This window comes from Pyrus communis, chromosome 1, assembly GCF_963583255.1.
Source record: "Pyrus communis chromosome 1, drPyrComm1.1, whole genome shotgun sequence".
Lineage (NCBI taxonomy): Eukaryota > Viridiplantae > Streptophyta > Magnoliopsida > Rosales > Rosaceae > Pyrus > Pyrus communis.
The window spans coordinates 36,053,966-36,067,996 of record NC_084803.1 but is presented as its reverse complement, the minus strand read 5'-3'; the positions used below and the strand labels follow the sequence as shown (position 1 = coordinate 36,067,996).

The window sequence follows — 14,031 nt, the reverse complement described above, 5'->3', positions numbered from 1 at the left end:
GCAGGAGAATACTGAAAATAAAAAAAGAAGTGTCAATTAAGCATCATTCAGCTAGCAGATCTGTTAGCTCTTAGTCTTTGAAGAAAAAATTTGAAGACAAATTGCCAAATTGCATTTGACGTGTATATAATAAACAAAGACTTTGATTTGGAGTAAGTCAATTTATGGAGGACTCAAAAGTCATGAACGAAATATTAGTGGGAAAGACTATTCCATGGTCTGAACCACGAGATGCCAATTTCTTGGGGAAAACAGAACATTCTACAAGTCCTGTATTTTTGTTCATTTCTCCCACCCCTTTTTCCTTGTGCAGGTCGAATTAATTTGAAAAGTTAGTGAATGCCATTATAAATAAACCGTTGAAGTGCATTACATATGTACACAGCCATGGGATCTTTAGCTTTTCATAAAGTATGCCCTCTGGCTTACTGCCTTTTCTTGTACATACCACTTCTTTTATCGCCAAGTCATATTGCTTTTGCTTCTGCTAGTCCTACTACTGAAGCTGAAGCACTTCTCAGATGGAAAGCCACCTTTGAGAACCAAACTCCTCTCCAAAATCTCACCTCTTGGACTTACTTTCCCAGAAATAATGGTGCCCACAATTCTTCAAGCAATTCTAAAACGCAAGCACCCCCATGCTTCTGGACGGGTATTTCATGCAATGCTGTTGGAAGTGTCATTGCGATACACCTTACCAATTTCAATATACAAGGTACGCTGCATGAATTTTCATTCTCGTCCTTCTCCAATCTTGAACACCTTTACCTCAATGTCAACAATCTCTCTGATGTCATTCCACCTCAAATTAGGTTCCTTTCCAAACTCATCTATCTCGATCTCTCTAACAATCATTTTGTAGGGAGTATTCCACCAAAAATTTGTATCCTGCAAAATCTTACCCATATTTGGCTCTATCAAAATAACCTGTCTGGTACAATTCCTAAGAAAATAGGGAATCTAAAATCTCTTGTCCACCTAGTGATTAGCTATAATCAACTCAATGGTTCAGTCCCAGCATCAATGGGTGATCTAACAAACCTCACCTTACTTTATCTCTCCAATAATAATCTTTCTGGCATGATTCCTAAAGAGATAGGGAAATTGAAATCTCTTGTAGAGCTACAATTGTGCAATAACAATTTAACTGGTCCTATCCCTCCAAGTATTGGAAACTTAAGAAAGCTAATTGTGTTGTACCTGAACGACAATCATCTTTATGGTTCAATTCCCAAAGAGATAGGTAACTTGAAATCTCTTGTGAAGCTTTGTATGAATGGGAATCAACTCAGTGGTTCAATCCCAGCATCTCTAGGTGATCTCACAAACCTCACCCTTCTCTATCTCCATGGCAATAATCTTTCTAGCACAATTCCTAAAGAGATAGGGAAGTTGAAATCTCTTTTGGAGCTCTATTTGAGTACGAATAAGCTCAATGGTTCAATCCCAACATCACTAGGTGATCTCACCAACCTTACCATTTTCTATCTCAACAGTAATAATCTTTCTGGTTCAATTCCTAAAGAGATAGGTAACTTGAAATCTCTTATGAAACTCTGTTTGTTTGATAATCAGCTCAGTGGTTCAATCCCAACATCCTTAGGTGATCTCACAAACCTTACCCTTCTCTATCTCTACAATAATAGTCTTTCTGGTTCAATTCCTCAGGAGATAGGTAACTTGAAATCTCTTGTGAGTCTAGATTTCGCTGAGAATCAACTCAATGGTTCAATTCCTGCTTCCATTGGTAACTTGAGCAACTTGGAATGCTTATACTTAGGAGATAACCAACTCTCTGGCTCCATTCCCCAAGAGATAGAAAACCTCAAGAATTTGACTAATCTATTATTGTTTAACAACCATTTTTCTGGTTGTTTACCGCAAAATATTTGCAACGGTGGACTACTAGCAAACTTTTCAATAGCCAATAACCATTTGACTGGTCCAATCCCCAAAAGCTTGAAAACCTGCAGGAGCTTCACAAGACTTCGTCTTAATGGGAACAAATTGACGGGAAATATATCTGAAGACTTTGGTATCTATCCAAATCTTCATTTTATAGATCTGAGCCACAATAACTTCTATGGGGAAATCTCACAAAAATGGGGACAATGCCTACAATTAGAAACCTTGCTAATTGCAGGAAACAACGTTACTGGTAGCATACCTCCAGAGATTGTCGGTGCACAAAAAATTCATGAGCTCGATCTTTCTTCAAATCACTTAGTTGGGGCGATTTTGAAGGTATTCGGGAGAATGACTTCTTTGCAGAAGTTGATGTTAAATGGAAATCAACTTTCAGGCTGTATACCCTTGGAATTAGGATCACTAATTGATCTTGAATATCTAGACTTGTCATCGAACAAACTGAATGGGCCAATTCCGAGCATTTTAGGTGACTTTCTCAAACTGTACCATTTGAATTTGAGCAAGAACAATTTCCCACAAGCAATTCCACTGAAATTGGGGAAGTTAGTTCATTTAACCGTACTTGATTTAAGTCACAACACACTTGAAGGTAGCATACCACCAGAAATCACCACTATGGAGAGTTTGGAGATGCTCAATCTTTCCCACAACAATCTTTCAGGTTTCATACCATCAAGTTTTGAAGGCATGCATGGCTTATCGTATGTTGATATATCTTACAATGAATTGGAAGGTCCCATTCCCAACAACAGAGCATTTCAGGAAGCTCTGCCAGAAGCTTTACAAGGGAACAAAGGATTGTGTGGCAACGTAAAAGGTTTGCAACCCTGCATGCATGGCTCGAGAAAGGACCACAAACGGGTATTTAAAATCACATTCTCCCTTCTAGCGGCAATTTTGCTTCTTTCTGCTTTCTTTACAATTGTCTTCATAGTGGAAAGAAAGAACAAGCATCACGATAAAGGAGAAAAAAATGTGCAAGAAGAAATATCATTTTCAGTTTTGAATTTTGATGGGAAGTCAATGTATGAGGAAATCATAAGGGCGACAGAAGACTTTGATTCCATATATTGCATCGGAAGTGGAGGACAAGGTAGCGTCTACAAAGCAAATTTATCGTGTGGCAACGTAGTGGCTGTGAAGAAACTCCATCAACTGGGGGATGGCGAGAAGAATTTGGAGAAGGGATTCTTGAATGAAATAAGAGCACTAACAGAGGTAAGACACCGGAACATTGTGAAGCTTTATGGTTTCTGTTTGCACTACCGACACTCGTTCTTGGTGCACGAGTTTCTTGAAAAAGGTAGCCTGGCTGCAATTTTGAGCAAAGATGAAGAAGCCAAAGAAGTCGGGTGGAGAAAAAGGGTTAATATGGTTAATGGTGTATCTCATGCCTTGTCTTACATGCACCACGATTGCGTACCACAGATTGTACATCGGGACATATCAAGCAAAAACATTTTGCTGGATTCTGAGTACAAGGCCTCTGTTTCAGACTTTGGCACATCTAAGGTTTTGAATCCAGACTCAACTAATTGGACTAGCATTGTAGGAACATATGGATATGTTGCACCTGGTATGTTTAGCTCTTTTTATTTTAGTTGTTTAATACAGTTTATTATTTGCATTTTTGGCTAATTATTATTCCTTTTTGCCGTTAGCTAGGAAGGGAATTACGTATATGGATATTTGAGTTCAATAGAAAATGAATTATCTACAGAAAATGAATTATCCTCCGGTTTTCTTTGTAATAAAGGTTCATAGAAAATTAATTCTCCTCTGGTTTCTTCATGACAAGAAAATGTTTTAAACAGTGAAGTCTTTTATATATTACAAAGAATATTTTAACTTACTTTCAATTATGACATCCATATACTAATCATCCCATTGCTATGAGCTTATTCTGAGCAGAGCTTGCATATACAATGGAAGTGAACGAAAAATGCGATGTTTATAGCTTTGGAGTGGTCGCATTGGAAATAGTCATGGGAAGGCATCCCGGAGATATGTTCTCATCATTCTCATCAGTGCCTTCTTCGTCCTCATCGTCATCGCCATCTGCATTACTAGCCCATCAAATGCCGATCGTGGACGTTATGGACCAACGCATATCGCTTCCAACGCATCAGGAAGCAGGGGAAGTTCTCTCTCTTGTGAGGATTGCGTTTTCCTGCTTGCATCCCAATCCGCAATCTCGTCCAACAATGAAACAAGTTTCTCAACTCCTCTCAACTCAGAAGTTGCATTTGTCGAAGCCATTACATATGATCGCCTGTGGTGAATTGCTTGCTCTCGATCCTTTGACTGGCCGAGAATCATAGAAAGTGGGTATTTCTTATAAATAAGTTTCCCTCTCTCGAGTTTCATTTTAGAAGAAAGTTTGTTTATATGTTTCCCTTATTGTGATTTATTTCGTGCACTTGTTTGCTATAACTCTATATGTTTTCATGCACTTGTCCATTGTACGTCGTAATTTAAAATTCGAAAGGAAGAATTTGCTTAGGGACATTCAATGTTCCTTGTTTGATTCAATTCACCTGTAATAAAATCTCTAGTAATTATAATTCGTGTTGGGCACATAAATGCTACTGAATGAAAGGCGATCCGAAAAACTTATGCTGATGCATGCCTATGGAGAATATTATCCGAAAACATTACCAGCGACTTTGAGGTCAGTTTAGGAATGCTCTTTCTTTTTGCATTGGTTCAAATACTTTGACTGAATGCTCTTCCTAAACTGGTAAGATGGTTCAACCAAGGCACGCTGATCTTTTGGGAGGAAGCAAGTGCGTAGTTGGAATGACTGTCGTATTTGGGTTTCTGAAGTTTTCTTAATCAGAGGGTTGTACTGCTTTGGACACTTGATCCTCCTGAATGCCACGCAATTTTGGCCAATGACGCAACACAGGAACTAATTTTGGCAAGGCAAGCTTATCACTTTTGCTATAAAACTGCCATTTGTATGTACGAATGTATGTATGTATGTATGTATGTATGTCTGTGATCAGTCTTTTAAAAGAAAATTCAAACACTTTTTAGAGACTAACAAATGGAAGATGTGCCATATATACTGCCAGTTGTATTAATCACTTGTCAGATTATGTATTCAAATGTGGTACATAATTGTATTCCCCCTAATATTACGGGTCTATTTGATAATCATTTCATTTTCCATTTTTAGTTTTCATTTTTGTGTTTGAGAAGGAAATACATGAGAGTAATGTGGGATATATAAGAGTGGAGCAAGGATTGTGGGAGATGCAGAAGAAAATGTATGAACTAAGATCTAAAAATATTTTAAATTGTTTTTCACTTTCATCTCAAATTCCCCTTGGTTACTGTCCTCATGTCCCAAGCAAAATAAATAAATAAATAATAAATAAAAATGTAAAACTAAATTCGAAATAGTTATCTTGTCCTTTTTTCTTCTAAATCCGAAATAGTTACCTCTTTTGAGATTTTTAGAAACTCAAATTACATGATACAATATGTTAGAATTCTTTTGGCCAAAATTTTAGCAAGATTTTTCATGGATGGAAGAAAACAAAACTTAGCTTAGAATCTATAGCCCGTTCCATTTCCAAATACTGGCTTCATCCCCCTGATCTTTGGGCTAGTTTGATACACATAATTGGATTGGAATGAAGAACATTCAAATAGTTTATGGCTTTTCATTTGGAGGGGATTAGAAGAGAATTAGAATGGATAAGTTTTCTTCATGAGTAATTCATCTTATATCCTTTAGGTGGCCGTAATTTTATAATTTTTCCCTTCAACATACCTTTATTGTTGTAGGCTATCCTGTCTAATCCAATCATGTGTACCAAACGAGTCTCTTCATAATACAATAACAATCGATTAAGAACCCGTTCCATCTTATTCATAAAAACTCACTTCCATCACAAGTTCATTTCATTTCATCATGCATGATTGGATTATGAAGAGACTTGTATGATGTTTTAATCATGCATGTGCAATTCTTCAATCAATCAACCCTACGAACATGTTCATTTTTAAGGCCACTCAAACCATGTGAAATGAGAAACAAATGAAAAGGACATTAAATGAAGTCATGGGAAAAACCAGTACAACTCAAAAAGAAAGACTCCAAAACCCAGGAGGGCATATTATTGTTAAAAGGCTTATTTTTTGGTATCCCCCTTTCCCAACTTGTACTTAATCTCATTTTACACCCGGAAACTCAATTTTTGCCTTTGATCATATTCCATCCATTGCGTCAAATATGCTAACGTGAAAGGGTAATTTAGTAATTTATCCTTGGTGGCACTTAGAGTGCCATTCTCTATGGTGGCACGACAACAAAAATAAACCATCTAGGGTGAAATTACTAAATTACCCTTTCACATCAGCATATTTTGACAGAATAGACAAATCCAACCAAAGTGAAGCAAAATTTGAGTTACATCATGAAAAGTGGTGATATTTTTGTTTCAAGGGAGAAAGTGGGATTAAGTTCGAATTCCATGGGATATACCAAAAAATAAGCCTTGTTAGAATTTGTGAGCATACAAAGAATTTTACAAAATGAAGATAAAATAGGCATGGATACGAGATTTAAATTACGCATACATTGAAACCCTTGTTGGCTTGTTGAAGCATCACGCATTGTTGCACCGTTAGCCCCAAGACCAAGAATTTGCTCAAGTTCAAAAACACCACCATCATGTGCATCGTGTTGGAAGAGCATTGAGCAGGAGCACATTTCATGGAGCAGTTCACCTCCTAGAAAAGATGTGGCATGGGAAAGGTGAACCCCATCAAAAAGTAAAACAGGTGAAATTTGATGGCTCTCTTCCCAGCTTTAGCAACTTCACTACATGGTCCATGGCTGCTCCATTCCTTCACCTACTTCGCACAAACCCAGACAAGATCGTGTGCTTGTAAGTCTCAAGAAAATCCTGAAACAACTTATTGGAAAGATAGAATTGATCACCAAAGCTTATCTTTAATACATTCCTGATTGAAGGTCAACTCAAACTAGTAAGAAATCCTCATCATAATAAATGAAGGATACTAATTTCACAATCCCACGATGTTATCTCTTAAATAATATCTTGGGATAATTCTTTCCTCATCCATCCTACAAATGACACAACATTGGCCAATGGGAAGCCTCCATGTGTAGGGCAAAACCCTAAACCCATGGGCGGCCACCTTTGTGAAATCTCATTCCCAGATTTCAGTATTTGGTTTTTTGCATTTGGTATTTATGCGAATTTGTTTTATGTTTGTTAATTTTTGAATTTTAGTTAGTTAATTACAAATTTCAATCGTAAATAGTCATTGAAAATTTATCGACCTTTCAAGGTCAATATATTTTTTTTTTGTTAGAGGTCTATTCCACAAGTGCGTATGCAAAAATCATTCGTGAATCGTAGTAGTAACAAAGGAGAAATAGGCGAGCAAAGACAAGGGTAAAATGGTCATTTGGATCATATGTTTATGGAAGGCTCCAGCAAAGCTAGAGAGGGGTCCCTTTAAGGAATCCACGTGGGTGGCCTGGATTGGCCCCTCTCTCCCTAGACTTGGCTACTACCTCTCGACCTATTTTTGGGCGAGTTTTTCTAGGCTTTTTTCGGTCGATTCCGACGACGAAGCTTGTTGCCACCACCACCACCGAACTCCCCACATCCTCATAAGCAACCCCCAACATGGCTTGGCTTCATTTGGCCACAATTTCATGTAGTTGAATCTCGGTGGTTCTCGAGCTCCACAATGAAGAATCGCCATCTCCGGTCACTAAGATACCTACCACCAACACAAATTAACAACCTTCGATCCCAAAAGGAGATCATGTGTCTCAAGCCTGTTGGTGTAGTGACAGCAATGCGGCAATGTCACGAGTTCTCGGTGATCCAAGAGTTTGACGACGATTTTCGCTATCTTTCAGCCATCTTTAGGTTCTGACGCAAGTTTAGATCTTATTCCAGTCTTCATGATTTACAAATTGGTGAAATTTGAACAATTTTGGCAATGGTCAGAATTTCCAACAATCATGGCCGCTGGCCACAGCATGCAGCGGCGCGAACCCAACGTCCCACTTTGTTCCTTTAGCCAATCTCGACGCCGTAAAATCATTTTGGGTATCCATTTGGTGTGATTTCGCCGTTTAAGCCTAGTTTTGAAAATAACCACCACTAGACCTTTATGGTAGATCTGACCATTGGATCATTATGAAATTTTAATATGTTGTTGTGCATGTCAGTTGAGTGTCTTAGGAATTTATGGGTTGGAAATCCAATATGCCGATCTACCATATCAGAATACATAGGGTTGTTGACCCCTATCGTAGACCACGTTGCCTATGGGTTAACTGTTGATCAAATGACCTGAGTTGTTCTTAAATACTAAAATTAGCCTTACTAAGGACCTGAAAGAATCTAGTGGGCCTATCTTGGTTAGCGAGCCATCTTGGGGAAAGTGTATCTTGGTTTGTGTGCAAGTGGCACTTTACTAAAATTTATATGTTTATTGAGATTCTAGATGACAATAATGATAATGTGCAACTTCTAGTATGAAGAGAAAAGCCGAGGCCATATTACAATTATTTCGTAGAACTTGTACATTTGTGTGACTAAATATCGGTTGGTTAGGTGTGTGTGCACTTGCAATTGTGATTCATGGTGAACTAATATATGTTATAGAATGTATGTTGTGTGATGATGTGACTGCACTATGTAGTAGTGTGGTACATGGTTAGTCCTACCTAATTAATTTGCATTAGGGGACCATACTATTATGTGTATGCCTATGGTTCCCCCTAATCCGCATTGGGAGACCATACGCATTCTAGGGGTGACTTCGCCTCGTTAAAAGTGTTTCATTAAATATTATACGCTTAAATAATAAGTCTAAGGAATACGTAAATGAGAGAATATAATTTAAAGAAGTTAGATTCATGAGACCTTTCTTTTTCATAGACATATCCTAAACATTCTTGACCATAGGATTGCGAATTAGGCTTTGACAATTTGAATTACTACAAGAAAACATGGTATAGGTGACAAAATTATTTGTGACGCTTAGAAATTCATCACATTTAGATAAAATAAGTGAGGACTTTTGAAAAAGCATTACATAAAGTTTTTTGTAGGACACAAATTTTTTTTTAAGCTTCTGCTTGTCACATAAGAATCTTAAATTCGTCACAAAGTCTTATACGGGAAATTTAACTTCCCAGTGAATTATGAAAGTGACAAAAATACATAATTCGTCACATAACATTAAAGAAAGCAACATAAATACATGTGAGGATAGGCCATGCGTCACCTATTGTATTAAAATTAGAAATAAAAAAATAAAATAAAACCTAATCAAATTAAAACCCCAAATCATAGATCTGATATGTTCTGCTCTCTCATGATCTCACCCTCCTCCGTCTCTGGACTGTTCAGTTTCCTATCGACCCCGATGACCAACCAACTAGTGGTTTGCCACTGGCGGCGTCCACCACCTCTCATTCGTCTCCCTCTCTCACCCACTCTCTAACCCTCTGCACCTCGCTCCTCACTATCTCCTCTCTCTCTCTCTCTCTCGCTCTCTCTCTCTCTCACACACCTAGCACGAAGATTGGGGAAAGAAAAATCTTTGGTAATTCTGCTCTCTTACCTTCGTCAGATTCTCTATCAATTTCTCTCTTCATCTCACTTATTCCTTTCTCTCTGCAGCGGTCTCTCTCTGAAAGTAGCTGGAACATTTTCGAACTCTGATTTTCAGGTGTGTGCTTTATATTTCTCTTATTTCAATCAATTTCTCGAGCTTTGCTCCTGGAAGTGTCACTGCAATAAACCTTACCAATTCCAATATACAAGGTACGGTACATGAATTTTCATTTATGTCCTTCCCCAATCTTGAATACCTTAGCCTCAGCGTCAATAATCTCTTTGATGTCATTCCACCTCAGATCAGTTCCCTTTCGAAACTCAACAATCTCGATCTCTATAACAATCAGTTTTTTGGGAGTATTCCACAAGAGATAGGGAACTTGAAGTCTCTTGTGAACATAGATTTGTCTGAGAATCAACTCAGTGGTTCAATCCCAACATTCGTAGGTAATCTCACAAACCTTACCCCATCTCTATCTCTGAAAAAATAATCTCTCTGGTTCTATTCCTCAAGAGAAAGGCAACTTCAAATCTCTTGTGAACCTTAGTTTGAGTGAAAATTATCTCAATGGTTCAATCCCAACATCCGTAGGACATCTCACAAACCTTACCCTTCTTGATCTTTACAAAAATAATCTTTTTGGTTCTATTCCTAAAGAGGTAGGTAACTTGAAATCTCTTGTGTCGCTCTGGTTGAATGAGAATCAGCTCAGTGGTTCAATCCCAACATCTATAGGTGATCTCACAAGCCTTATCCATCTCTATCTATGCACAAATAATCTTTCTGGTTCTATTCCGAAGGAGATAGGTAACTTAAAATCTCTTGCGATCCTAAAATCCGTATATGATCTCACAAACCTTACCCACCTCTATCTCTACAAAAATAATCTTTTTGGTTCTATTCCTAAAGAGATAGGTAACTTAAAATCTCTTGTGTGGCTCTGCTTGTCTAAGAATCAGTTAAGTGGTTCAATCCCAACATTTGTAGGTAATCTCACAAACCTTACCCATCTCTATCTCTGGAAAAATAATCTCTCTGGTTCTATTCCTCAAGAGATAGGCAACTTAAAATCTCTTGTGAACCTTAGTTTGAGTGGAAATTAGCTCAATGGTTTAATCACAACATCCTAGGAGATCTCACAAACCTTACCCTTCTGAATCTTTACAAAAATAATATTTCTGGTTCTATTCCTAAAGAGGTAGGTAACTTGAAATTTCTTGTGTGGCTCTGGTTGGATGAGAATCAGCTCAGTGGTTCTATTCCTAAAGAGATAGGTAACTTGAAATTTCTTGTAGAGATACTTTTGTCTAATAATCAGCTCAATGGTTCAATTCCTGCTTCAATTGGTAACTTGATCAACTTGGAAAACTTATACCTAAGGGAGAACCAACTCTTTGGCTCCATCCCCCAAGAGATAGAGAACTTAAAGAATTTGACTAGTCTAGTATTGAATAATAACCATTTTTCTGGTTATTTACCCCAAAATATTTGCATCGGTGGACTACTTGCAAACTTTTCAATAGCCAACAGCCATTTGACTGGTCCAATCCCAAAAAGCTTGAAAATCTGCACGAGCTTAATGAGAGTCCATCTTGAAGGAAACAAGTTGACATCAAATATTTCTGAAGACTTTGATGTCTATCAAAATCTTTATTTTATAGATATGAGCCACAATAACTTCTATGGGGAAATCTCACAAATTGGGGACTATGCCCACGATTAGAAACCCTACTAATTGTGGGAAACAACCTTATTGGTAGCATACCTCCTGATATTGTCAATGCACAAAAAGTTCATGAGCTAGATCTTTCTTCAAATCGCTTAGTTGGGGCGATTCTGAAGGGATTCGGGAGAATGACTTCTTTGCAGAAGTTGATGTTGAATGGAAATTAACTTTCAGGCCATATACCCTCGGAATTTGGATCACTAATCGATCTTGAATATCTTGACTTGTCATCAAACAACATCAACGGGTTAGTTCCGAGCAATCTAGGTGCCTTTCTTAGACTGTACCATTTGAATTTAAGCAACAACTTTTCTCAAGGAATTCCACTCAAATTGGGGAAATGGGTGGGCAATGAGGGGTTCGATGCAGTTCCACCCCTTAACTGGAATTGAAACCAGAAAATATCAACAGTTCAGTTCAGTGCGGTTCTGCTTAAATTTCTTACTAGAACCGTACTGTTCGGTCTACATCAGTTCTGATTCCGTTCTTGACGCCTTACGGTTCCGAATAATAAATTATTTGAACACCAAATTATCATGCATTCACATACGTCATCTAAAACGATTATATAAAGTTGCATACAACACAAATCCTTTTTAATGCAAATGTCTTTGGCAGTGGCACCAAGTTAACAAAAAAAGACAATTAAAAGAAATATGCATTGGTCGGTTAGCAAACCAAAAAAAAAAATCAAGAACTTAAGCAGCATCAGTCTCCTGATATTGGTAGTAGCAACAATAGTAGCAAGCAAAAACATTTGAGGGTGGATGAGCCCTAATTGGGATGGATTCACTACTTTGCAACTTGATGAAACTAATTTTTCAACCTATTATACCATGACAAGTGTATATGTATAGGGTTTAGGGAGTATTCCGCCAGAAATGGTATCCTGCAAAATCTTACCTTTATGTGGTCCTATGAAAATAACATGTCTGGAACCATTCCTAAAGAAATAGGGAACCTAATCTGTGGTCAACCTAGCAGTTAGCTATAATCAACTCAATGGTTCAATCCAAATATCACTTGGTGATCTAATAAACATCATTTTTCTTTATCTCGGCAAAAATATTCTTTTTGGCACTATTCTAAAGAGATAGAGAAATTGAAGTTTCTTGTGGACCTAGAATTGTCCCACAACAATTTAACAGGTCTTATCCCTCCAAACATTGGAAACTTAAGAAAGCTAACTGTATTATACTAGTTCAACAATCACCTTTCTGGTTCTATTCCTAAAGAAATAGGTCATTTGAAATCTCTTGGAGCTAGATTTGTCCAAGAATAAGTTCAATGGTTCAATCCCAACATCTGGAGGTGATCTCACAAACCTTACCGCCATTTTCTATCTCTACCGTAATAATCTTTCTGGCCTGAAAAGATGGGTAACTTGAAATCTCTTGTGAGTCTAGATTTGTCTAACAATCAATTCAGTGGTTCAATTCCTAAAGAGACATGGAATTTGAAATCTCTTGTTATCCTTTGTGTGTGAATGAACTCAGTGGTTCAATTCCTGCTTCAATTGGTAACCTAACCAACTTGGAAGTCTTATACTTAAGAGATAACCAACTCTCTAGCTCCGAACCCCAAGAGATAGAGAACTTCAAGAATTTGACTGATGTATTATTGTATACTAACCAAATTTCTGGTTATGTACCCCAAAATATTTGCAATGGTGGACTACTCGCAAACTTTTCAATAGCCAATAATGTCACGCACCAACCCCGATACTCCCACATTACCAGGGTAGGCACGTGCTGGCCGACACCCGAGGGTGATGAAGCCATTTTGAACATGCTCACCAATAAAAGATATGTAATTAGCAAGATTAAGCCAAAATAGGAACGTATTCAGAGCATACAACTAACTATGAATAATATGAAAGAATGACTATAAAAAGATACGAATAAGGAAATGATACCTACACTGAGAAGACTCAAGGATAACTAAGCCGAAGTGCCCTGACGACGGGATCATGTGCCTTGACCCTAACTCCTGAAAGGGGCACAAAAACCAGAAAAGGTGAGTGGACCAAAGTTTATAATATTAGTACTAATAATAGGAAAACATTTTATTTTTGAACATAATAACCCCCTGTTTTGAAAACATATATATAATCCTGCATATAGGTAGGTTTTATGAAAAACCCTAGCATGCCATGTAAAACATTTGTAAACCTCTGTAAATCATATCCGTGAAGTACTCAACTAGGGGTATCATAGTCGCCCGAAGGCAGTACATGTCCATCACCCAAAGGTGAAGCTGTATAACAAGTCCATCACCCGAAGGTAAAGTTGTATAATCTATCCATCACCTATAGGTGAAGCTTAATAAATAGCATACATCCACACCGACATTAGCCGTGGTTAGTGAAGCTGTCCGACACCGCTTTCGGTGGTGAAGCTGGGGGTCTATAATATATCATATCTCACTCCTTTATCATCTGTGTCCTATGGCCATAGACATAATACCCGTGGTGTACAGATGTGCCATATGATAACCCACTAGATAAGCACTAAAAACATGTCTCAAAATATCGTATTAAAACATTGAAGCTCAAAAGCTCAACCCTCATTTCATAAATCATATAGAATTGTGAAAGCTATCCAACTCAAATCATTCTCATAAACCACATTCCATAATATTTCATCAAGGGGCATAAAAGCAATAGTTGTAAACCTTATCTAAGTGTAAAACTAATAGTTTATAACGTTTCATAAAGCGTAAATTAAATAAATCATAATATAGAAATCCAT

At 37.6% G+C, this 14,031-nt stretch overlaps 1 protein-coding gene and 1 pseudogene across 1 annotated transcript; both read left to right on the top strand.

Annotated features, from left to right (window-relative positions):
• The first annotated feature begins 387 nt into the window (after nt 1-387).
• LOC137716515 (probable leucine-rich repeat receptor-like protein kinase At1g35710) lies at nt 388-4,821 on the top strand. Its single transcript, XM_068455974.1, has 2 exons — nt 388-3,505; nt 3,841-4,821. Exons 1-2 carry the CDS (start codon nt 388-390, stop codon nt 4,248-4,250), a joined length of 3,528 nt encoding a protein of 1,175 aa, XP_068312075.1. The 3' UTR covers nt 4,251-4,821.
• Nucleotides 4,512-11,936, top strand: LOC137726726 (probable leucine-rich repeat receptor-like protein kinase At1g35710; annotated as a pseudogene).
• The last annotated feature ends 2,095 nt before the right edge of the window (nt 11,937-14,031 follow it).